General features: G+C 37.3%; 1 protein-coding gene across 1 annotated transcript; it reads left to right on the forward strand.

The window, feature by feature from the left end:
- Positions 1 to 7,801: 7,801 nt before the first annotated feature.
- On the forward strand, positions 7,802 to 23,737 carry LOC145581134 (ATP synthase 9 mitochondrial). The gene is given in 4 exon segments (XM_081638196.1): positions 7,802 to 8,057; positions 17,320 to 17,487; positions 17,490 to 17,831; positions 23,331 to 23,737. Coding segments are annotated over 4 exon segments (1,146 nt in total). The 5' UTR covers positions 7,802 to 7,828.
- Positions 23,738 to 27,779: the final 4,042 nt, after the last annotated feature.

The following is a 27,779-nucleotide window of genomic DNA, read 5'->3' on the forward strand; positions in this document are numbered from 1 at the left end:
AGAATGCTCCCTACAACATGAGCGAACCTTTTCGGAACTGGTTAGGAATGGGCGCCACTATCCCAGCCTGGATCCAGCCAGGTTCTATTGATCATGTCCTCTTCCCAACAGTTGCACTTTGTCTTGGGGCGTCTTTGGCTTTACGAGAGAAAGCCCGCCGGAGAAAGCCATGTGCCCGTAGGTAAGCTCTATTCGGTCCGGAGCATTGATTCCCCATAACGAATAGGTTAGCTCTATCTCTTTCTTTCAGAACCTGTGCTCGAGAAGGTCCCCCAGTTCTTCGAAAGCACCTCGATCTTACATGAGACTCGGGCTATTTCCCACTCTTCGCTCATCCATTCTGCCCGCTCGTCCAGACGCGACGCCCTTTCTCATTATCATCTACCGCCCTTTCTTTCCTCCTGGCTATTCACGCATGAAGATCGTCGTATGTATGCTCGACTTCGGTTGCTGGTTCTATAGGTAAGAGTCCATTATGGCAGGATCAGTCACCTGGGCAAAACAACCTTCCTCCAAGAAGAATTTGAAGGAATTATGTCTTCGATAAGTGCAATTACTAGATATATCAAGGATCACTATTATGGAGATAATAAGTTCATTCTATAGGGTCGTCAATATCTGGTGCTAGATATGATAATTGATCTTTGGGTTAGTTAAATAGCCCAAAGCCTTATAGAATGGATCCTATGAGGTCACACAACAAGGGTATTGGGTTAAACAAGTAAGAGGCCCATTAATGGGCCTCATGAGATTATGACATACCATGTAGAGTGTTGGGCTAGAGTAGTGTGTTTAGGATAAGGGTTTTGGGCTTTTGACATGGGCTCTTATTTAGAGATGAGATCTATAAATAAGATCCATGCCTAGGGTTTGAAGCAAGTAGTCATAATTCACACACTGTGAATTTTGACATCAAGGCAACCAATCCCAAAACCCTAAACACTCTCCTGACTCACGGCCCTCTTATCTCCCCTTCACGTCCGTACGTGCGGCGCCCCTCATGGTGGCTCGTGGTGTTCGTCGTGGTGGTTTGTGGTTAGCTCGTGTCTCTCTTCTCCGTTGAAGGTTGATTGAAGCGTTCAATCACGACTAACTAGCATTAGTGGAGGTTTAACTTGTGCCCGTGGACCAAGTAGAGGAATCACGCTTGGGGTTCTTTATCTCCCATTGTTCTTGCTCGATCGCACGTGGAATCACGCTTCAAAGGTACAATTATTTGTTCTTTATGTGTTATGCATTAGATCCTTGGATTAGGTACTGTATGAATATGATTCATATTATTTCCGCTGCGTAGTACCTATAAATCCCTACAGAATTGCGCTATGCCCTCTCGACCCCTATAGAGAGAAAGAGCTGCCCGGTGATCCCTAGGTTGCAGCACGTCCGTTCGTTAACTCCTCGCGCCACTGCTGCCGTTTCTAGGACCGACCGACGCCTTACCTGCACAGGTACCTACGTAGTGTAGTGTCGGTCGCACATTCAACATAGCGTTCGGACTCATGTGCCTTTCAGAACCAGGGGTCTTCGAGCCTGCTGCGTACGATTAGCCAGCCTTGCGACGGCAAAAGGATTAGACGTCCTCCCATGCTACGGTTCCCTGCGGTCCGAACCCGGTGCCTCATTAGGTTAGGGAGCTGGGCGATAAAAGCTCCTCCGCATCCCAAAGCGCGCTGCCCTCCTAGGCGCGCAACACTAAGTAATCCAAGCCAACCCACATTACTGACTAACGGTGGATAATCATATTTCTTAGAGGTACTAAAAACAACTCCATGAATGAGCAAAATGAAGGTTGCATTAATGAGAAAGATCTCTGGGGAAACCGCTAAAAAAAGATTGAACATGTGAGAGGATCCGAACGAATTCTGCTTTCATTTCCCCCGTATAGAGCACTGAGTTACTAAGGTTACGGTCTTCATCCCACAATGAGGTCTTTTCGGAATGCCATGATCTCTTTTTAGAGCGTATAAAGGGAGGGAATTCGAAAAAGTCACTCTTTCCAACCAAGAAAGGCGTGGGAGTTTTGGGGCGTGTCATCTCAAAGCGAGATTGTTCTCATATATACGACATTTATTAATTCTCTTTTTGTTACCGTTTCTTTGTGTTAGTTAGAGTGAAGTGAAGCACACATGTAGGGCAGGAACGAAAAAGATAACCTAGCGAGTAAACACCCCGCTATTTGAGAAAGAAAGTAAAGGGCTTACTTTACCTAGCCCAACCAAAAAAATTCTCAACAACCCATTCTAAGAAAGTGAAACTCCAAAGCAGAAGGGATGACTTAAGTCCTAAGAACCCAGTTCCCCTGTATGGAGCCATGTCGCAGTAGAACGTATGCCACTCAGTCCCCTCGGCAGTGGGTCTTTAAATCCTGTGGATACAGTGGCGACCGCTACAGTCTCGGGTACCACCCGACTTATAGCCATCGATTGACCGCCGTCTCGTGCTTGATGTCGTTACATCGGATTTAATATTTTGTAAGGATATAATGAAAAACAGGGTTCATCACTTATTTATTTTTATCTCTATCTCCACTCAGAATTCCCACCTTAGAGAGACTTGTTAGCGTGCGGCAGTGGTGTTTATTTGCTGCAGCCTCTCTCTTATCTGGATTTCCTCAGTGAGTGCTACCTTAAAGTTTGTCTTTCGTGGGCCTACTGGACAAGAGCGAGTTGGTTAAACCGCAAAATGCAAACATGGCAAATGCACACTTTTACATTGTACACTTGCCGTCCCGTCCGTAGTAGTTACTGTAAAAGAGCCCCGAGTGCTAATGGCGGACGAGCGGTGACTACTCCTTAATGCCCTCATCTGCGATGAAGCGCGGAGATAGTTCAACCCTTGGTGTGTGAAGTTGAACTTCTCGTTGCTGGGCCGCCCGAACGCCGAGAAACACTCCTTAACTTAACACTCTCTTTATCGAGAGTTTTGGTTAGTTCAAGATTTCAATCTTTATCCAGGGCTCTTGGAGCCTTCTGATCTTGCTACCGACTTAGGACACACTATGTTCGTTGATTCCGAAAGCATTAAGATATGTGATGAACCACGCCATCAGCGATTTCGGTGATCACTTTATACAATTACAAGGGACTCTCTTTCTAATAAGTAGTAGAATCTATAAGTGAGGAAGTAATAAACTGTGAAAGCAGTAGCGGACGGCAATAGGTAATTCAGGCCCTTGCGTGATCGTGACACCTGTTGGGACCTTAGAGGACCACCCTAATCTCTTGGCTCTTGTGTAGACAATATGTTAAGAAGAAGATTCCGAGACCCAAAGACGACTCCACGGTCCTGCGCAGCTGACCTCCCTCAGCTATTTAGGCGCCTGAGACCTTCCTGTCTTCGTTTAGCGGCGAACTAAAGAGGTATGCAATCGCTCAATATATTATATTCTATTTGAGGGAAAGATCTATTTATATAAAAAATAACCTATAATCCGATTCAAAGCAACTGCTTGGCCGGCTTGGGGCAGGCTTGCTTGAGCGGATATGCGAACAGTAGAAGCTACTTCTTCCTTAGTTAAAGCACTAAGTAAGTAAACTACCTTTTCTATAGGCTAGATCGGGGGCTTTCAAAACAAAGTACTTGGATTGCTTTCCTTTTACTTGCAGATACTTTACCACCACCAGCCTCCGGATCGTTGCTATTTGTATGTGCACGGTGTTATTTGTATATTCAATAAAGAAAAGCTTTCTAGGCTACAAGGTTGAATACAGTATCGAAAAGACCCAATCCACTACTACCTGCCCTTTAGGTCTTAGTCGTAGTAGTGTCGGCATAGGAGAAGACGTCTCATAGCCTTTCGATTGAATCGATCGTTCCACCACCCGGCATCTGAGAAATATCCGGCATTGTCGAGGGAAACTCAGATAACCGAAATGATTGGCCTTCACTCTCTAACTGACAGACTAACAGACTAGAAGAGAGAACTGTCCAACTCGCTTGCTAGTATTCGCTCAAGCTAACACTCTACGGTCATATAGGCTCTACGGTGAACTGCCCAACTCGCATCAAGACTAAAGGCCAAGAATAGTATAGGAAGGTAAGAACGCTTACCGCAAAGAACTTTTTCATTTCTATGAGCTGCCCTACCTATACCGACACCCAGAAAGCAAGCTACGTTAGGGTTGGTTCACTTGCTTTATTTGAACAGGAAAGATAGCCGAAACTAGCAGTTAGATTCTCGAGAATCCCTTTATCTGGGCATCATTCCCTTATGGATTAAACTGCCCAATCTACCTTTACATTGTTGGAGTAGTGATTCACTGAGTAGAATTGGAAGCTTGATGGGAGTGTACCCCTATATGCTGATGCTTGCACCTCTGAACAAAGTAGAGTCTCCTTTGCTAGGCTTTTAATAGAGATGGATGTTACTATGCCTTTGCCTGATCATGTTTGGGTTGAAGATGCTCAAGGTAATGTGTTCAAGCAGGATGTCCTTTATGATTGGAAGCCGAGTTACTGTCAGATTTGTAATATGCCTGGGCATGACTGCAACAAAGTTGCTCCAACAGTTAGGAATCCACCAAAAGCAAAAGCTCTGCCTAAAACCAAAAAAAGTGTGGGTTCCTAAACAGCCTGTTGTAGTGACAAATGCTACTGTTAACACACCTGAGCATGCTCCAACTGTGGTGAATTCAGGAGCTGATGTAGGGTGGAAAGTGGTTACCAGAAGAGCAAGAAATCACAATCAAGCTAAACGAGCCACCAGTCCAAACAATACCTTTTATGCTCTTGATGAGATGGAAGGTGATCATGATGAAGAAGAAGATGAACTTGATGCAGAAGAGGGGGAACTTAACCCTACTGAAGATACTATCCCTCCCGATAAATGAAGCACAACATTTGCACTTGGAATGTGAGAGGTTTGAATGATCCTCTCAAGATAGGTGAAATTAGAAAGCTTATTTCTCGTAATAATATTCAAATTATAGCTTTAGTTGAGACTGGAGTTAAAATGCATAATTTCAATAAAGTTAGCAGAAATTTTGGTAATTGTTTCCAATGGGTGAATAATTACCAAATGAATGATAGGGGTAGAAACATAAAAGCAGCGGGTGAGCACGCTAGCGCGAAAGCCGTTGCGCCTTCTATCGCTGGAAGGCGCAGCCGTTTTCTTGCTGGATGACGCGAAAGCCTATAGCGTTAACTCAGCCGTTGCTTGTTACAGTTCTGATATTCTTTAAACAAGGGGTTTGCAAATATAGTCAGATATAGCAGAAACCCGCTGAGCTAATACGAATCAAGTCAAACTACATCTCAGTTCCTTCTATCAACATTGTTTTAGCACAAATCATAAGATAAGAATCAGCCCAACTCTCCTATACTGCAAAACCTTGTGTTTTTGCTTGTTTCACTCGTTAGCTGGCTTTAGCAGCAGGAGATAGTTTAGTTAATTAGTCTTTAACAAAAGGAACAATAGCTGCATTAAGGTATATTAGTTCAATACTAGCTTCTTCCTAATCGAGAGAGCACTTCCTCCAATAACAACTAAGAAACGGGCTTAGGAAAGATAGCAAAAACATGATTTCGAATTCTCGTCAGAGATAGCAGAAACTCATCGAGCTAAAACCCCTAAACGATTTACCAGATCATTAGAGAAGTATATCAATTTTTTCGAAGACCCTTATCAAAGGCATATCTTCATGGGAATTGGTTAACCCTGGGAAGAGTGTAGGTTCAACCCCTATTATGCTTGATTTCAACCCATTTGCACAAATCAATGTCGTTCGTTCTCAATAATCCGTCATCTCTTAAACAGTTTCTACCTACTTTTATGCTTCTTCCACATGGGAAACTAAGAAAAGAGCAGGATAAGGCTGTGCTAATTTCTTTCTGGTTTCCATTTGTTAATGGTCTCCTACGGGAAGGAATCCATGATTCGAGCTTGACTGAGGAGGAATTCTCATACCTTCAACATTTATTAACTCCGGATGAACAACTACTGTTAGATCAGTTTGGTCCTCATACACTTGAAGCTTTATTAATTCACATTATGAGTACTATGTTCTGGTCAGATAATTCAGTTAGACTGGCAACTCTAGTGGAACGAATAGAAGAGCATGTTCAACATAATGTAGCCAGATTAGCTAGTCTTCATGGGGATAACAACGTTGTTAAACGATTAAAACAAAGACCCAAGACTAAGGTTTTACGACTACCATTCGGTAAGGCTTTAGCTGCGCTATCTTATAAAACATATCTTGGATTTTAGCAACAAATGCTTTAGCAGCATAAGCAACAGTAACTGCAGGAGCAAAAGGAACAATAGCTGGTTTAGGGCATATTTCTCCTAGAACAATTCGAAGTAAGCTATCTTCTAGAGAGCGTTTAAACCGTAGTTTAGGTCCTATAGCGTATGAGAATACCTTATACTGTTCGAAGGCTTCTTTAGCTCCTTAACAATTCGAGGTTATATCCTAGCTACCAGAAGAAGGAAGCTAACTTCATATTCTAACATTTAGTAGCTCTTTCCTTTAGTCGACACATAAAGTAGGATCAAACAAAGTGGCAGCAAAAGCAGCATAAGAAGAGGAGGAGGTACTCAAGTATACTTCTCCAATCCTTGCTTACTCGTTATCGTTCGAAGAAAGTTAAAGAACCTTAAACGGAAGTATGGGAGAAGCTAGTTTTGAATAACAAATCCCATTAAGGAAGAAGCGAGAAAACCCTATTCTTGGATAAGCGGGTTTAACATTCATTATCTACGCTAATTAGGTTCGGATAAGTAGTTATCTATGCTCACCCTTATGCTTGTACCCTCATATCAAAGCAAACGGTTGGTGGTTTTGTTAGGGTCGGGGTCCGGAGAAGAAAAAGGAACAATCGGTTTAGCAAAACCCGTAAGGGGTAGCAGAAACTCATCGAGCTAAAACTCACCAAAAGGTTTATTCGCTCAGTTCCTACTATATATAATCTTGGATTTAGCACAGGGGAGAAGAAGAATTTTCGATATACTTCTTCCCCTAGTACTAGTAGTAGCGCCCCCGGGGATCCAGAAAGGGAGAAAGAGCGCGCTCGTCTTTGACTTTTATATGAGGCCCCATATAAAAAAATATCTAATACAAGAAAAACGTTCGGGCAGAAGCCGAACTCCTCTTAAAGAATCAGCTCAACTTAAAAAGAGTTTCGGGACTTGTCCAACAGCGAGTCCCGAAGATGGGGACTGATTATGAGATCATCAGTGATATGAAAATAGAACTGGGTCCGGATCATCCCCTCGTCCAGTTTGTTCGAAAAGAATCATTAATCATATAATATATATATATATATATAAGATATAAGAGGGGAAGAATCGACAAAGAATGACGAACATAAAATCGTGAATGAAAAAGCGTTAGGAGAATGATCGACTCTGTTATGTTAGAAGGTGCAAAATTAATGGGTGCGGGAGCTGCTACAATTGCTTCAGCGGGAGCTGCTATCGGTATTGGAAACGTCTTTAGTTCTTTAATCCATTTCGTGGCGCGGAATCCGTCATTGGCAAAACAATTATTTGGTTATGCTATTTTGGGCTTTGCTCTAACGGAAGCTATCGCATTGTTTGCCTTAATGATGTCCTTTTTGATTTCATTCGTATTTCGATTCTTTTAAAAAGAAAGGGGAGCTGGAGGAGCTCCACCTTTAAGAGTAACAGGCCAATAAAAGAAGGTTTGTGAGGTTTTCGCCAGGGTGAAGGAAGTGAAAAAACCTTCTTGGCCTTTAGTGGGAAGAAGGCTGGTGGGAACGAGCGGAGCGAGAGCAAAGTAAGTTCCTGCGGCGGGTTGTCTTCATGGCCCCTTACTCCCCGCTCTGTCATTGTCTGATTTTTGGTTGTTTGATCACACTCGAAATTATGTATTTACTTATCGTCTTTTTGCCCTTGCTTGGTAGTTCCGTAGCTGGTTTTTTCGGACGCTTTCTAGGATCAGAAGGAACTGCTATAGTGACTACTACGTGCGTTTCATTCTCTTCGATCTTATCTTTGATTGCTTTTTATGAAGTCGCACCGGGAGCTAGTGCTTGCTATCTCAGAATTGCTCCATGGATTTCATCGGAAATGTTTGATGCTTCTTGGGGCTTCTTTGGCGACCGTGAAGTCACCGGATGAATTGCCGGGTAGATAGATCAGATCCGGACGCGGCTGTTACTCCACGGCGATACGGACTAGACCCGCTCCTACCCACCACGGGGCACCATAGCATGTCGGGAATAAGGGAGGACATACTGGACGTAACCACTCCCTTAGTTGGGGCTGTGCCCCCCTGCCTTTCGATCGATACAAAGTTGAGGAGGCCGATCACGAATGCTACAGGTGTGGGAGCGATCCTAGTCAGGGAAGGCTAAGACGGCGCCTCGCATATGGGTAGCAAGAGGGCGCTTATGCCCAGACGGTGGGGCCTTATGGGGAAGAGCCCGGCCCAATAGGGGCAGCACACCCCCCACTTTAAGCGCACCTCTGTATCGACTGAATCACTCTAAGGGTCTAGTCGGTGGAACCGGTGAACCACGCGAGCTGGTTAGATGCGTGGGGCAGAGGGCTCGTAGTACCCCCTTTTCCTTTTCTTCGCTTCGGTAGTGAATCACCCACTAAAAAAAGAGGCAACCCTGCGCGCTCTATTTGATACTACTAAGGCGGGCGGTGGACTACTTGATTAGGGAAGGGAAGAAGGTGTAGGAATTTATAGGTACTACGCAGCGGAAATAATACATATGAATCATATTCAATAGAGTACCTAATCCAAGGATCACATGCATAACACACAAGACACATAATCATACCTTTGAAGCGTGAATTCCACGAAGCTATTCGACAGGCAAATCAGGGAGAGAATAGAGCCCCAAGTGTTGCTCCTCTACTTAGTCCACGAGATTCGAACGAGCCGTCCACCAATACTAGATTGGTCGAGTGATTGAGGAAAACCGCGATCACCACCTTTTTGGATAACCGACCACCGCACGAACCACCACCACCACGAGACACTACCGCGCCTAGGAGGAGGAGAGAGCCGTGAGAGAGAGAGTATGAGAGGGGGTTGGTTTCGTGTTTGCTAATTAGGGTTTGATCTAAAATGATCAGTTAATTCCTTACTTGCAAACCTAGGCACCTAGTCTATTTATAATCTCATTATAATTAGACTAGGGCACGAAGCCCAATAGCCTCTCAAAGCCCCATATGGCCGGCCACCTAGAGTGATGAGGCCCATGATGGGCCTCGTCCTCTAATGCTCGATCTAGCCCCTTTGTGTGACCTTATAGGATCCGTCCAATTGGGCTTTGGCCTATTTTACTAGTCCAAAGATCGTAAGTACCTCTAGCTATGGCAAAACGACGACCCAAATGTCCGGAATCAATTATCTCCATAATTTGATCCAATTATATATCTAGTAATTGCACACGACGAAGACATAACTCCTTCAATCTCCCACTTGTCTGAGACAAGGGTGCAATATTCAAATTCCTTAAGTCAATGTATATGTCGATTTGATAATATGATTGCATCACATGTCAAGATCATATTAATCTACAAATCGTTTCTTGAAATCTGAGTTAGAATTACAAAACCAAATGATTACTGAGTAATGCACTTGAACGCGGCCACGTATTTTCTGAATTCTCCCTCTTCAAGCGGCCATGACACATTTCCTAATTTAATAGGTAGACTCTATCCAATCTTGTGGCAACCAAAGCTCCCACTCAACTCATGAAGTAACCGGGAAACATCCTTTATAATCTCCAGTTACGGCCAGACGTTTGAATGTACCACAGTTAAAACAATCATTGAATGAGATCAATGTTCCACTCATGTCAAAGGAATCCACTAATATATACGGAAGCTCTATACTTGAACTTCAAAGTAGGTCAATAGTTCGATCATGCATCATTCATGCATATCCAAGTGATTGACCGAGCATCACTATGCCCCTATAGCCCATGAAACTGCGCTATCCAATCAATCTTACACGCTAGTCCATTCATTGAAATCATTTATGCCCACTTTAATGATTTCGAACTAGGAACTTAAATAATATATGAATTTTGTTCACCTGTGGGGTTTCATTCAAAAGGTCATCAACCTAGTGAACCCATCAATTCATAATTATTTTGGACATTTTATTTAATTTCAAACCATAATTAAATAAGAGAAATAATGATTTCTATTTTAAACATAATTCTGCAAATTGATGTATTTTCTTATGTAATATGTTTCCACAAACATACACAACTTAAATTTACATAATTTGCTCCAATCCAAGACTTTAATATGACTTTCATACCTTTGTCTATGGAAGGGGTTTAGTGATTTCTCACTCATAATAAAACTTTGCAGAACGTGACCTTCCGCTGGTCAATGATCTCATAACTGAGGCGATATCTCATATCCATTTGTTTGGATTTGTGATGTGACCCTGACTCCTTTGTTCTTGGGCAAAAGCGACCCTTTAGTCACATGACATTTTTAATCCAAACTTCCTCTAAAACTATCCGACTATAGCTTAATATACATATTCTGACATTGAGCATGCAATAGTGCTCTGCTTTGAACTTTTCAAGCTCACTATATTTCTCCATACTGACAAAATTGTGCATCTAGATCAAAATCTAGAGTCATCTTGCCTGTTTGGAAAAACTTGCATTCGTAAAACTTTTGACAACTTGTTTATCTTTAACACCATAAACTAGAAAAATTCCTTTAGTGCTTCTCAAGTACTCAAGGATTTGTTCTTAGTAACTTTTCGTATGCTTATTCTGTATTTGCTTGAAACTTGCTACACATGCACAAGTCATATGTAACAACTTGCTTTGTACATTTCATGGCACATGTAATGGACCCTTTTGCGAAAGCATTAGGTATACTACCTTTACAACTCAAATCTACTAGCCTTTAAAGGCATAGAGTTTCACTGAGTGTAAAACCATGAGGCATGGAAAAAATCCTCTCTTAGAGTCTTGCATCTTGAACTTGTCAAGAATCTTATCAACATAAGTCTCTTGATTGGGTCCAGTCATCCTTCAAGATTCACTTTGTGGATTTTGATTCCAATATGTACTCAACATCTCCTAAGTCTCCCATATAGAAACAATCTTTCTAACCATTGCTTGACTTATTCAAGGATTGATATATCATTTCATATGAACTGTATGTCAACTACATACTAGACTAAGAAGACCAATTGCTCCCACTAAACTTCTTGTCTCTATAAGATTCCTTTTCATTCTTCCAAGGTAATCAAACTGTTTGATTTCCTAATGAATATTTCAACTCCCTGATGCTTACTTCAATCCATAAATGAATTTCTAAAGTTTGCAAAACATTCTAGGAATTCCTGGATTTCAAAACTCTTAGGTTGTATCATATACATTACCATCCATCAAGAACATTTCATGAAGGTGATTTTGATTTCCATAACTAGAAATAATCCGAATAGGCTTACATGACTAATAGGTTTGACCCTATTTGTAAGACTATCATGGACTAGCACATCTTTACAGCATGGAGTCCATTCTGGATTTCTTGGCTTTAAGCCACTTCCTGAGTTGGCACTTGTCCAAAGCTTACTTGTAGGTATGGATTCCAACCATTCCAATAGGAAAATTTTAGAATCCACCTTATAATAGAATTCCAACAAACTGTTTGTTTCGATCCTAAGTAACCTACGATAGGTGTGAGCGACAATAGAATTATTCTCTTCAACTCTTTGAAGTATTTCATTCTAGTAGGACGATAGAAGTCTCGCTACTTGAATTAGCTTGCTTCGACACATGTTTTATCAAATTAGCTGATTTCATGCGCATTCGTCTCTGATGTAGTGTTATCTACATCCCTTTGTTGTTCGTCTCGAATCTCATCGAGATCTAACTTTACTCCCACTTGGCTTTGTAGGAAGACATTTCTTTCTATAAAGACACTATCGCGAGCAACAAACATTTTGTTTTTACGCGATTGTAGGAATAATTCCTCTGATTTAGGGTTTATTATGTCATCTTTGTAAACATTTTACATAAATTTCATACTCCCTCAATCCTGTTTAGAAAAGATTACTTTGGAACATTTCCAGTCTATAACATTTATGACATCTTTTCTACTGCTTTGGTTAAGTTTCTGTTTAGTATATTCGCAATTGTTGTTGTTCTAATGCATATCCTCAAAACCGATATTTGTAAATCATTAAGTCTTGGATCGAACCATGGCAAGCAAAGTTTGATTCCTGCTTTATACATACATTTTAATTGTAATGTTCCTGGATTGTGAACAAATTCAACAATTCCTTTAGATGATCATTTGTTTTGAGTTAAAAATTTATTACAACAATCATATTGTGGTGCTAAATTGTTTATCTCAAACTTGATTTTACATTTCATTTTGGAATTTTGAACATTTCAATGATTCCAACTTTTATTTCATTAAGTAATTATCGACATATTTACTTAAATCGTTAATAAAAGCAATGAAATAGTTAAATCTCTTGCTAATTTTGAATTTATGGTACACTCACATCATATGTTTGTGTTCCAAAAGGTCATTTTAGCTCTTTTACCCTTTCAACTAAAAGGTAACTTGGTCATTTTATCAAGCATGACTTCTAATTCTCAAGTGATTCATAATCATATAAGAGTAAGAGTCCATCCATAACTTTGGATGTGCAAATGGTTTATGTGACCTAACCTTACTTTATTATAAGTAAGTTTACGTTGAATCATCTAATTTTACTTTTGTGATTTACTTATATCAATGTCATAAAACCATAATTAACTCATATCTAGCAAAATGAAAACAATTTATTACCTTGGTCATGGATCAACGTTTGTCCAAGCCGAGTAAAACCAAATCAGTATTCAAAATAAGAAAACCGAAATATTGTCTCATCAAAAACTGGAAATAGTTCTAAATGTTATGATAAAACTAATCAGAGATTAAAACTATGAAGCTATCTCTGGCCACTCAAATACTTCTAGTGCACCTTCAAGCTCCATCTCCATGCTAGCTTCACTTGTTTGCAGTTCCTGCGCAACATCATAATGTTAAGCTCTACAACTTGGTATCACATACCTTAGTGAAAGTTAAAATGTTTATAACATAATACCTGAGGTTGATGCTCCATTCTTCCTCTTGAGGAAATCAAGGTATTTCTGGCAATTGCGTTTCCAATGCCCCTTCTTCTTGCAGTAAAAGCATTCACTCTCACTTGCAGCTTTGGGTTTTGGATTCGCCTTAGGCTTTTCAGGAGCGTTGACAACTTGCTTGCCTTTGCTCTTGGCACTAGCCTTTTGCCCCTTCTTCTTGAATCCCTTTCCCATTTGAATCATAAGAACTTCCTTCTTAGGTTCCTTAGGGATTTGTTTCTCAGCACTAACCAGCATTGCATGCAATTGATTCATAGTCTTTGCATTCGCAGTCATGTTAAAGTTCATGATAAACTGGTTGAAACTTTCTGGAAGTGAGTGGAGAATGATGTCTGTTGCCAAATTATCACTAATTGGGTACCCCAGTTTCTCCATACTTTGAATTAGGCCGATCATTTTGAAAACATTATCATGAACTGTGGCACCCTTCTCCATTCTACAATCCAGAATCTCACGATGAAGCTCATACCTTTCAACTCTAGCTTGTTTCTTAAACAAAGCTTTGAGCTCTTCCATGATTGAGTAGGCATCATGGTCCTCAAAACGCTTTTGAAGACTAGGTTCCATGGTAGCAATCATTAAGCAAGTGATAGGCATAGCTCTATCATGAGCTTCCTTATGCTTCTTGATATCTGCCGCAGTTGGATTTTCTGGCAGAGGTCCTGGTAATGGGGTATCAATGACATCCTCCTTACCTTCAGATTTCAGAACAAGCCTTAGCATTCTTACCCAGTTGGAAAAGTTTTCCCCTGTCAATCTATCCTTCTCAAGGAATGGTCGTAAATTGTAAACGTTGTTGTCATTGTTATTACGGCTACCCATCTAAGTCAAAATAAGGCAAAGTTTAAAATTATGTTTAATTAAAATTAAAGTACCATAAAAGGCATTTATTTGGTAACTTTAAAACACTTAATTCAATAATTAAATGATCCCAATTGAATTTTAAGTGATTCCAAGATCCTTTATTTGTGCAATAATTAACCAGAGTGAGGCCCTGCAATCAACCATTACATTTTCAAGTTGAGTAAACTCTTTACTGATTACAACTCTTGTAACTCTTGGTTGAATAATTAACCATCGCATGTTTAATTATTACTCTTAGCTTCAAGGTTCTAAACGCTTTAGGTAACCTTGTTGAATATAACCAATTAAAAGTGTAGATATGCGGTCCTACCCCCACTTCCCCAAGATATATTATGATGCTCTGCTGAGGGCTGACCCATCATAAACGATCAAGGTTTTCGTCGGGTTTTTAATTGGAAAAGCTGCATCAATATTACTGGGATCTAGATTTATTATGTTGTGATTATTTAGTGAACTCTAGTGCATCATCAATCAACATAAATAAACCTAAACATGCATAATCTACTAATGCAATAAAATATGACATAGTATGGCCCCTTAGTCCTAAGAAAACTAGAAATGAAAAATGCTCCCACTTGAATCATTATGGATCTTCATCCAGCTTGCTCCTTTGGGCCTTCACTTCATGGGCTTCTTTTGGGCTAACACCATTTAAATGACTATTCTATTTACATTAAATAAAAGTTATAAAAATACTCAACGGTACGCAGACCGTATTTAGATTACAAAAATACATCACGATGCGCAGATCGTATTTGAGAATCTATGGGCCATACTAGTCTATATATAGCAATATAATATCATATATTAGAAAAGTGCCATATAATAATTCACTCAACATGCTTGTCTAAACTACAACATCGAATGTTCATAATAAAGTCAACGCATTTCCTAAAATATCTAATATTTTAATCATAATTAGATAATATCATATATTATTCATGACGATTCATAAAATATCATATATTTAATTTAGTCATGAGATAGAATCAAATCATATTTTAATCTAGAAAGATAAATCATATTTAATCTTCCATGATTATCCTAACTAATTTAGGAGATTCTATCCTAATTACTAGCCAATCAAATAATTTTAAAATCAATTACATCCTAATCTAATTATGGGATAATCACATTATTTAAATCAATTATTATCCTTTTGGAATATGCTCAGAATAAACACATTAATCTTATCCTTAATTAACCACTTTAATTTAGGATAATTATCAAACTAAATATGGATAATATCAAATATAACAACTTTTGAATATTTGATTTTATCCTAAAACAAAAGATTTTATCAAAATAAAACCAACTTTATCTTTTAAACTAAAAGATCATATTTTGAAAATATTTGAACTTATCCAAAATAAAACCAATTTTATCCCAAAATAATTCGTAATTATCCTGAAATAAATTTTTAAAACAGTATTTTTTTTTTTTTTTGAAAAACCGCAACCACCAACGCCGGCCACCGTGGTTGGCTAGCTGAAGCTAGCCACGGTGGCTGGCTGCCGTGACAGCAGCCACTGCCGCAAGGGCAGCAGCGTGGCAGCTGCTACTGCTGGGGTGCAGGCCACCTTGCGTGGCCAGCCAAGGCTAGCCACGGTGGCTGGCTGCCTTGCAGCAGCCACTGCCTCGCAAGGCAGCAGCACCCCGAGCTGGCAGCCGCGGCAGCAGCCGTGCAACGGTTGCACGCTGCTGCCCACAACCACCCTAGACCGCCGCCCTCCCTTCCCCTCCCTCTTGGACGCCACCTGGTCGGCAGCCGCCGTGGCTGCGCCACCCAGCCGCGGTTGCCGGCCAAAATAAATTAATTTTTTTTTTATTTATTTTTATTTTCAATTTAATTAAAATAACATTTATCCTAATTAAATTAAATTAGTCCATAAGATTTAAAATTAAATCATATTCAATTTTAAATATTAGGGTTCATCATAAAATTAATCCCAATTTAATTCTAACTTTTAAAATTAAATCTATGATCATACATAAAACATTTTTATGCATAAATCAACCCAATTAAAATTATGAAACATAAAACAATTCGAATTAAAACAAAATCAAGCACAAAAATCATATTTTAGGGTTAGGATTTTCGAAAAATTCATAATTTAGGGTTAGGGGTTCGAAAAATTCGAACATATTAGGGCATAAATTTGGTCCTCTTTATGGCTATTTGAGCATAATTAAATCGCATTCAATCTATTCCAAAAGTTTAATCACATTAAATATAATAATCGAACCATAATTAAATTAATTTCTCCCTCTTAATTGATTATAAAATTAACGTGGACATCAAATAATCGTATTATTATGATCTAGCGCGTTAATGCAAGAGGCTAACTGATACCACTGTAGGAATTTATAGGTACTACGCAGCGGAAATAATACATATGAATCATATTCAATAGAGTACCTAATCCAAGGATCACATGCATAACACACAAGACACATAATCATACCTTTGAAGCGTGAATTCCACGAAGCTATTCGACAGGCAAATCAGGGAGAGAATAGAGCCCCAAGTGTTGCTCCTCTACTTAGTCCACGAGATTCGAACGAGCCGTCCACCAATACTAGATTGGTCGAGTGATTGAGGAAAACCGCGATCACCACCTTTTTGGACAACCGACCACCGCACGAACCACCACCACCACAAGACACCACCGCGCCTAGGAGGAGGAGAGAGCCGTGAGAGAGAGAGTATGAGAGGGGGTTGGTTTCGTGTTTGCTAATTAGGGTTTGATCTAAAATGATCAGTTAATTCCTTACTTGCAAACCTAGGCACCTAGTCTATTTATAATCTCATTATAATTAGACTAGGGCACGAAGCCCAATAGCCTCTCAAAGCCCCATATGGCCGGCCACCTAGAGTGATGAGGCCCATGATGGGCCTCGTCCTCTAATGCTCGATCTAGCCCCTTTGTGTAACCTTATAGGATCCGTCCAATTGGGCTTTGGCCTATTTTACTAGTCCAAAGATCGTAAGTACCTCTAGCTATGGCAAAACGACGACCCAAATGTCCGGACTTAATTATCTCCATAATTTGATCCAATTATATATCTAGTAATTGCACACGACGAAGACATAACTCCTTCAGAAGGGGCCTAAGCACGGCAGATGTCGTACACTTGAGTGGAAAAGGAAAGCGAGACCGTACCTCTTTTTCCAGGCCTGTTTGGATATAAGGTTTCCTCAGAAAATCAAGTTAGTGAGCCGTGTGATGGGAAACCCTCCCGCACGGTTCGGAGAGCACTGAATTCGAATGAGAGGTTCACCACCACATCATTGCACGCAAGGGTAGCTCGCTCGATTCGCAGATTGGTCCGACTCGTCATTCACTTCTGACTCCGTGTTCGATAGCCCGACCGTAGTGATGTTAATTGTGGTTACATTCATAAGTAGCTTGGTCCATCTTTATTCTATTTCATATATGTCTGAGGATCCGCATAGCCCTCGATTTATGTGTTATTTATCCATTCTTACTTTTTTTATGCCAATGTTGGTGACTGGAGATAACTCTTTCAATTATTCTTGGGATGGGAGGGAGTAGGTCTTGCTTCATATTTGTTAATTCATTTTTGGTTTACACGACTTCAGGCAGATAAAGCAGCTATAAAAGCTATGCTTGTCAATCGAGTAGGTGATTTTGGATTAGCTCTTGGGATTTCGGGTTGTTTTACTCTCTTTCAAGCAGTAGACTTTTCTACCATTTTTGCTTGTGCTAGTGCCCCTAGAAATTCTTGGATTTTTTGCAATATGAGATTGAATGCCATAACTCTTATTTATATTTTACTTTTTATCGGTGCTGTTGGAAAATCTGCACCGATAGGATCGCATACTTGGTCACCCGATGCTATGGAGGGTCTTTAATTATAAAAATATTTATTTTTAATTGCAAAATAAGATGAAATTATATAATTACAAAATTTTAAAAAAAAATTATGTCGTACTAAAGAAAACCGAGGGAGTGGGTTACATGCACGATTAATAAAAATATCCTGGATTACATCAAAGTTAAAGATAGGAAAATACTATTGCATAGTATTTAAATATAAGAATAATATTTTTTCTTAATGTATATAAATGGAATATAATTACCAAGAAGGAAAATATTATTGCATAGTTATAAATATTCTCTAAGAAGCTTTGGGGAAAAAATAAAAATCTTTTCGCGGATATTTTTTTAACTAAGAAATGACATGTATCATTCCTAGGTTCGCCTTTGATATGTAGTTATATAAATGGATGGATAGATTATCATTAATCGTTCACTACTCCATTGTTTTAAATTATCACAGTTACCGTTATAAGAGCATTTGTAATTTTTACATTAAAATTATTGAACACACATATTGTTTTGTTTATATTAAAAAAAAATAGAGTAGATTAAACACTTTTTTTTAGTACATATTTTTCATTTACTTCATGTTAATTAGAATTATTTAATTTAAGAAATATATTATTTGAAATATGATGATAAATATTTTAGGCTAAATCTAGTATTAAGAAGTAGAGAAGATTGTTGAAAATGACTTAACATACTCTTGCTATAATTGATTTGCTACATAAATTATTGCTATAATTGTTTTGCTACCATCAAGGTTATTTACATTTTAATTAATTCTTTTTTAACCTAATTAGAAATTTACTCTTAATAGGTTTTCAAATAAAAAAAAAAGGTGACACGTGTTATTAATGGTGTGTCTTTTAGTATATAGTTATTAATATAACCTTATTTTATCCATAATAGTAACCAGCAACCACAATATATGAATGTATGAGATGACGAGTAGCATCAATTAATTAAAAGAAAAGTATCTTACTTGTTTATTATAGCTAGCAACCCCATTTCCATTGCAACATCACCTTATCTTTCAAAGTAATCCTTTAGGATCATAATCATAACCCTCATTTTTCCATAAAGTGCTTATATGTAAAGTTTTTATACTATTAACAAATACTGTGGATAACCATATAAAAAAATTTGTGTTTGATTAGTAAAACGTTCTCCTCTCAATCTAATATCAAGAGAATTAATGTAATCTTTGATTAAACTGAAATCATTTAAATTTAACTTAGTTGACTAATGACAATAGAAAGTTATTTAATCTTCTCATGATGAGAACAACATAGAGGTGATAAAAAAAAATAAATAAAAAATCGGACTGAATCGGGCCTTAACATCATATCTCATGCCCAAACCCATAAAGTAGCGGGCTTGTCGCCGGGTTCAAGTTTTTAACTAAAAATGCACTTTTAGGCTTGCTCAAATCCACCCTAATTTTAGGCCGGATCGGGCCAGGTTAGTGGGTCGGGCTATTCAACAAAAATAGAGATAAAAGTTATTTTCACTATTCTTTATTTAACTTTAATTAATAAGAGAAGGTATTGGGTGCGGCTTGCCGTACCTAATATTTCGCGCGGCAACAAACATCCCAGCAACAACAAACTCAACAATCATCCCAACAACAACAATCACAAGCTATGCGAGATACAATTGAGCGGTGAGAAACTCGTCGGGATCAAATACGTCATCCATGGTGGAAGAGAAAGAAAGTTTAAGAGAATTGAAGAGGATGGAGAGGAGAGAGAAAATAAGGATTGTTGATTATATTTGTCCATATTTTACGCTTGATATTTGCTTGAGCTTCTTGAATTTTTCAAAAATACCCAAAAAAATCGAATTGGGGCTTGTTTGTATGATTTATAATTGTTGATATTGATTGTCCCATGAGATTGTATGATGAATTGTGAGTGTTTTGATAACAAATGCATGTATTTGGGTTGAAAAATGAACAAGTTATGTTATACCCATGAGTTTAGTACGGGTCCTTCAATGGAGGTTCCTCCATTGTTTACCTATTAATTTTTATTTTTTAAAAAAAATAATTCTTTTTAAAAAATAATTTTTTTTTTTTGATTTTTTATCTTTAGAGGATACATACAATTTGATTGAGGACATGTACTATGTTACAAAACCTGTGTAATTCATTAGAGGATATGTACAGTTTGGTAGAGGATACGTACAATTTGTACGTTGGAAGATATATACTATTCGATTGAGGATATGTAATATGTTAGAAAATATGTACATTTAATTAGAGGATATATAGTTTTTGATATAGGATATGCAAAGTTTACTGGAGGAATATAAATTATTTAATGGAGGATATGTACAGTTTGTTAGAGGATATGAATTATTTGATGTAGGATATATACAATTTTTTAGAGTATATTTTTTTCTAATAGAGGATTGGATATGTATAATTTATTAGATGATATAAATTATTTAATGGATGATATATATTATTTGATAGAGGATATGTATTGTGTTAGAAAATATGTATAGTTCATTAGAGGATATATATAATTTGATATAAGATATGTAAAGTTTATTGGAGGATATGAATTATTTGATGGAGGATATGTACAGTTTGTTAGAGGATATGAATTATTGATAAAGGATACATACAATTTGTTAGAGGATATGTTTTATTTAATAGAGGATAAGTATAATTTATTGGAGAATATAAATTATTTGATGGAGGATATGTATAATTTGTTGGAGGATATGTATCATTTGTTGGATGATATATATTATTTTATAGAGGATATGTATAGTTTGTTAGATGATATGTATGTAGTATTTGATGGAGGATATGTACAGTCTATTAGATGATATGTATTACTTGATATGACAATTTATTGATGATATGTGGTATTTGATAGAGAATATGTATAACTTGTTGGAGGATATGTGTTATTTGTTAGAGGATACATACAATTTGTTGAAGGTTATATATTATTTGAGGGAGGATATGCTCAATTTATATATGATATGTATTGTTTAATAGAGGGTATGTACAGTTTGTTGAATGATATGTATTATTTGATAGAGGATATGAACACTGTTTGTTACAAAATATGTAGTATCTGATAGAGGATATGTACAATTTATTAAAGGATACAAGTATATTTTATTTGACAGAGGACATGTACAACTTGTTAGGGGATATGTATAATTGGAGGATATGCATTATTTAATGGATGATATGTACAATTTATTAGAGGGTATATATTATTTGATGGGAGGATATGTATGTACAATTTGTTAGATGATATATATTATTTGATAGAGGATATGTAAATTTTGTTGGATGATATGTATTATTTGATGCAAACCAAAAATACAAAGTTAATTAATTAAAAAAAATATTGAAAAAAAAAAGAGGATTTTATTTTGATTGAGAATTGATATAGTATTTTTTTTAATTAATAAAAATAAAAAAGGTTACTTGATCCCTTGATAGGGACATGTTGTTGGTCACATACACTATTCACCTTGATGAAGGTACGTATGTGTGGCATAGCTTGTTGGGTTCCTCCCCTTACCTCTCCCATGCAATTCACCTGGTGAAGTTGCAACATTTCCCTTTAATTTATCGCGCTGAGGTAATAGAAGAAATATCATCCATCGTATAGATAATATTATAGACACAATACATGATATCATTTAACTTATGGAGGATATCATCCAACTTATAGATGATATCATCCAACTTATAAATGATATAATCTACATAATAGAATTTATTTTATAAAAAATAATAAAAAGGTCAACAATGGCCGAACCACCATTGAAAATCCCGTACTAAGCTTATGGGTATAACATAACATGCTCATTTTTCAACCAAAATACATGCATTTGTTATCAAAACACTCACAATTTAACATACAATCACATAGGACAATCAATTTCACAATTATACATCACACATGAAAGGCCCAAATCGAATTTTTTGGGCATTTTTCGAAAAATCCGAGAATCTCGATCAATTATCAAACCAATTCAAGCATAAATCATGGACAAATAAAATAGAGGAATTTAGCAGAAAGTTGAGGAGAGAGAAAATAGGGGTGGGTTAAAGGTGAAGAAAAGAGAAAGTAAAGTATGATTGAGTGGGAGTATTGTTGGTGATGGTGAGTGGAAATGAGGGTGTGAGAAGTTTGTATTGTTGTACAAATAATAGTAGGACTGACAAAATATTTAGTCAGATTTGACTGATCCAATAGTTTGTGAATTAATAATATCCCAATACCATTCCTTTGTTAAAACCGTGTGCTCTATTAGAGTAAACTTTTGTTGCCAATAATTGTTATCATCAAAGTTCTAGAATCCAACTTGCACTTTGAAAGAATCTTATTTTTTTTGTTTGGGTCTAATTAGAAGAATTAATAATAAATTCTCGTTTTGCATCTCCTTATCTCTTATCCTAATCAAAATTGAAAACAACATCCCTTGAAAAAAAGCAAAGTATTAATGAATACAAATACAAGTGCGTAAGGTCTTTTGGCATTTTATTACATGGTTACATTTATCATTAAATCCCCCGACCAAAAGATAACAACTCATGAACTTTGTCTTAAAAAAAATATAATCTCGTTATAATACATCCTACTAAGCCTCCACCTTTATTATTCTGTACACGCATGTTTAAGGAATCCGTACTTAACAAAGATTGCACTCTACAACCATCTTGCCTTTTAGAACTTTTTATATGGAAAAGCTAATGACCTTATTAATGTATTGAAACTTAGAGTACATAGTACTTCTAATTGATCGAAGGTGTTCATATACAAATCTATTACATACAAGTAAAGGTATATCATGTGATATTTTGATAATTTCGCTAAATATTATTTAAGAAATGTTGATAAATATATGTTGACGGTAATTTTCGGTAAAGGCATATATATATTGAACATTTAAGGGTAAATCTTATACTTTAAAATCAAATATTCCCTTCATTTCTTAAAGCTTTTCTCATTTTGACTGTGTACGTCGACCAACACTACAAGAAAACATCATTTTTGCAACAGTCACATTTCGTCGCAAAAAATACCATTAACTGTCGTAATAAATAGTTACATCAATCAACCATTGTTAACTGTTTGTTGCAATTAGGCCTGGCGTAAAATATTTTAAATATGACGGTTTGACCATCGTAACTCTTTATTATGACGGTTTATTGAATATCAACGACAACTATTTTTTGTCGTTGAAAATATAAGTGTTCGGTTTTGCGGTGTCCGACACAATGCGGAAACAAAACCCGCAAAATGATCGCATGCATAATTATTACAACATAATAACATAGCATGCAATTAATGAAAGCATAAACTCATAAAGGGAAGAGAGAGAAAGTAAGGATAAGACTAGCTAACCCTTGACGCGTGCTTCACTCGATCCACGAGCATGAACCCCGAAAGCCTTATGACTCGCAATTGCCAAACTTTCCTCTTACAGAGTTCGATCCGCCTAATACCCTGGTATCCCCTTTTAGCTCTTTCAATTTTACAGAATTATTTAACTATGATGATAGTGCAAATTGTAAGGAGAGGATAAGGGAGGCAATCGGCCACTTACCTCAATCTTGTGATGGAGATTCTGTGAAATACAGTGAGTCGAACTACACTTGGGTGGAGCGTAAAAGGCATAAAAGGCTTCACAGGTGGCCTGATAAAGGCGGGTTTAGCATTTGGATTAAAGACCAAAAAGGGGCTAGCAGATTTGCGTTTAAGGCAATATCGGACCCAGACATGGCAAGAGAATTTGGGGTTGATATTGACGAGAATATTGAGAAAAGGGTTTCAACAAAGAGGCGCCAAGATGACTCTTCTTTTTCGTCGGGGTCGTACAAAAGGCAGAAAAATGAAGAGGTGACTTCGGCTCTAAGGGAAATCAGGGATGACATGGATATCGATTAGCAAATGACTATTGTGGACTCGTGAAAATTTCTTCAAGGGGTGAGGTGGCTGAACCAGATCAGCCTCCAAAATTGATATTAATATTGTGGCTTGGAATGGCAGGGGCTTAAATGACCCACATTCCCTTGCAATTCCCTATTTAGTGTGGCTCTATTGTTTGAAGCTACCTATGTTTATGTTCATCTCGAAAACTAAGATGGACTTTGTTTTTGCGGCTAGTAAGTTAGATCTTTTGCACCCTACTACGATTTTCGGTTGGAACTCGGAGGGAAGTAGTGGGGGACTTTTAGTTTTAAGTTGGTCTAATGATGTAGTGGAATGCTTGTACTCTTCATAAAACTTTATCTTTTGTAAAATCAATGAATCTAATGGAAGTTCTAAGCATGTGCCTTTTCTTTACGGCGAACCTCAAGTAGAGAATAGGAAAATTGTTACGGAGCAACTCCAATGGCTCTTAGACGAATACAAAAATGTGCTAGTTATAGGTGATTTCAATCAAGTTGAAAGTGGGAGTGACAAGTTAGGGGGCTCAGTTATAATTAGAGGTATCGATGCCTTCCTTGATTGGAGATTTAGTAGCAATGCAACAGAAGTCCCCTTCTCGGGACCAAGGTTTACTTGGAGCAATAAAAGAGAGGGTAATGGCCTCATTCTTGAGAGGCTTGATCGTGCCTACATCACGGAAGAATGGTTTCATCATTCACCAGATGGAAAGGTAATACATGAACCAATTACTTCTCCAACCATGCGGCAATTACCTATTATTCCCAACCTTCTTCTACGGGGTCTAACAAGCCATACCAAATTGAAAATTGGTGTCTTAACTTTCCAGAAATTAAGACAATCGTGGAGAATTCATGGAATGTTGAGGTTAATGGGGCGTATATATATGTTCCAACTGTCAAGGAAGCTCAACATGGTAAGAACAAAGCTTCAATACTGGTGTTTGGAGAATAAGAAAAGTTGGGTATAAATTGGAAGAAACTTACCAGAGACCTTCAAAGCACGGGTTTGAATGTCAACACGGTTCAGGAAGGGGAAGGCTACATTCAACATATAAATCGGCCCATCCTAGAAAGCCAACTTTGTTTTGATTTCTGGAAACAAAGGATGAAATCTAATTGGGTAAGGTTTGGTGACCGCCCTACTCCTTTGATGTATAGGAGAGTGAAACAAAGGCAGTTAAACAATGAGATATTGACTCTGAGGAATGACAATAATACCTGGGTGGAAGGACAAAGGGAGGTGGAAGATGTAATCCTAACATCAATTAAAGAAATCTATAACCCAGTTATTCTTGACAGGCATGGGGAAGAGTTGGATCTCTTACTAAGGCAATTGGATATCCTAGGCCTTTCTGCTAAGGAAAGGAACTGGCTTGACAAACCCTTCACATATCAAGAAATAAGAAAGGCAATGTTTAACATTCACAAGTCAAAATCCCCGGGTCCAGATGGGTTCACGGCTGATTTCTTCTAGGTCTATTGGAAGGAGGTAGGGCAACTAGTAATGAACAATGTTCACCATTTCTTGGAATTAGGGAACATGCTAAAGGAGTGGAATCATCACTGTTGGTGTTAATCCCAAAAGTTAAGTTTCTAGAACTTGCTAACCAATTTAAATCGATTAGTTTGTGCAACACGGTCTACAAATGCATTTCTAAGTGCCTTGTCAACTGGTTACAGAAAATTCTTCCACGTCTCATTTCGGAAAATCAACATGCTTTTATTCTAGGGAGATATATGGAAGACAACATTTTCTTGAGTCACGAACTAATGAATCTTATAAATTTAAGGAAAGGTTCAAATCTCACTGCAGTAAAAATAGACATGTCAAAAGCTTATGATAGGGTGGATTAGCTCTTCCTCCTTAAAGTTTAGCAGGCCTACGGATTTTCGAGTCACTAGATCAGGATGATATCTCAATGCATCTCGACTGTGATTTACAAGACAGTCATTAATAGGAAGACCACTGAAAATTTCACACCAAACTATGGTCTAAGGCAAGGGGACCCTCTGTCCCCATATTTGTTCATCTTCTTTATGGATATTCTGTCTAGAATACTGACTCTAGCAAAAAATATTAAGTAATTCAAAGGTTTAAAGTATCACGGAGGGCCCCATCTATCTCCAATCTCTTTTTTGCGGATGATGCCATGCTTTTTCTTCAAAGAAACAGAGGAGTCCTGCTTATGTATTAGGGACATCCTTCATAGATTTGGGAAGGCTTCTGAGCAACAGCTAAACCTCCAGAAGTCATTTGTAAAATTATTGTAACACCCCCAAATCTCCCTCTACGGAGATACCAGTATAATACGTATAATTATACCGTAGAGATAGAATTGGGCGTATTACTGCCGCGTGATTACGCAAGGCTACTCAAAATACTTAACTCAATAACAAAACTTGCAGTGGAAACTCAACTTTCTTTTATTATTACTTATAAAAATAGTAACATTGTTATGAGTACTCAAAATAAATAACAAGACCAACATTCCTAAACTAGGTAAAGCAAATCCCGGGACTCCCATATGCTCATTCATGACTCCACCTGAAAATAGTCAATACTGCTTACCATTATGGTGAACAGGGCGAACTAAAACAAATAAGAAATACGGATTAGCAAATTCTGCTGAGTACGATAAGTGCAAGATAATGTAAACTCAATTTATTTGCAAACATGCTTTTAAAATCAATTCCAATAATTAATCCAATAATTTCAAACTCATTATTCCAAAACCGATTCCAATGATTCAATATTCAAAATAATAGTTAATAAAACCAATTTCTTTATTAAGAACCAATTCCTTTTAATCCAATTCCTCACCCAAGTATGCACACCCCCAAGCTATTCTCCTTATATTACAAGGTTATTTTTGAGGAAAGACCCAGTTATACAAAGTCCAAGGCCTTATCAATAAACCAAATCCGCATAGTGGGATTACCAACATGCTTATAAAGCATTAATAATAATAATTCAATGGTTCAATAAATCCTTTTAATATCCAATAAATTCCAATATAATTCAAACTCCTTTTTAATAATTCCACATACTTTCAAAATCAAAACCTTTTAAATAGATACTTGAGAATAAAATCTCATATTAATAACTTTTCAAAATCAATAACTCTTCCTTGAAAAACCTTTTATTTAATTCAACAAACCTTTTAAAATCAATTTCTTTATTTAAACACGATAAGTAATTCAAACCATTCAAAACATGATTTAAAAATCAATCATTCAAAATACTTTTATTAAAACAAATTAAATATTAAAATCAATACCTCCAAACATAATTCAAATCAATTTAATTCAATCACCAATAAAATCATATAAAATATGTTATTCAAACAAGTCACTTTCAAAGGTATCTAGCCACCTGAACGTACCGTGATCCTTGCTAGAAAAACCACACAAAAAGAACCTCAAGAACCTTGATTCCGAATATCAATCAACACTTCTCACTTTCAAAGTTCAATCACGAATACACCTTGCAAATAACATAACCATAAGGTTATCACAATATAAACTCAAATCTAATGTGCATGGACTATAAAATAATACTTTAATATAAAGTTATAGGTTTGAAATAGGTATATTTATTTTTAAAAACTAACCATGAAGAAGATAAAGGAATAGGATTAAAGAGAATTGAATTTTCGTTGGAAAAAATAGGCAGAACTTGCACAGGTCATAACTCCTTCAATATAACTCCGAATTGGGTGATTCTTTAGCCTAACAAACCTCAAGAATTTTTCGAGAGGAACAATCTTCTGTGAAATGTCAATACCCCAAAAACTGACCAAAATTTCCCGAAAACTGGCTTCAAAGATAAACGGGATGATTTGTGTAAAAAGAGGAGAAGAAAAGTATGAAAAGGTTTAGGGAAAACAAGAAGAGGAGAGAAGAAGAGAATTGGGTTTTTGGTGTGAAGAATATGAGAGGTATGAAGAGGTATTTATAGGCTCATGAATGAGGGGATTATGGTACGAGAATGTATGAAGAATTATGGTAAAAAGAATTAAGGAATTACTTGGAGAAGT

This window comes from Chenopodium album, chromosome 15 (assembly GCF_948465745.1).
Source record: "Chenopodium album chromosome 15, dcCheAlbu1.1, whole genome shotgun sequence".
NCBI classification, from domain to species: domain Eukaryota; kingdom Viridiplantae; phylum Streptophyta; class Magnoliopsida; order Caryophyllales; family Amaranthaceae; genus Chenopodium; species Chenopodium album.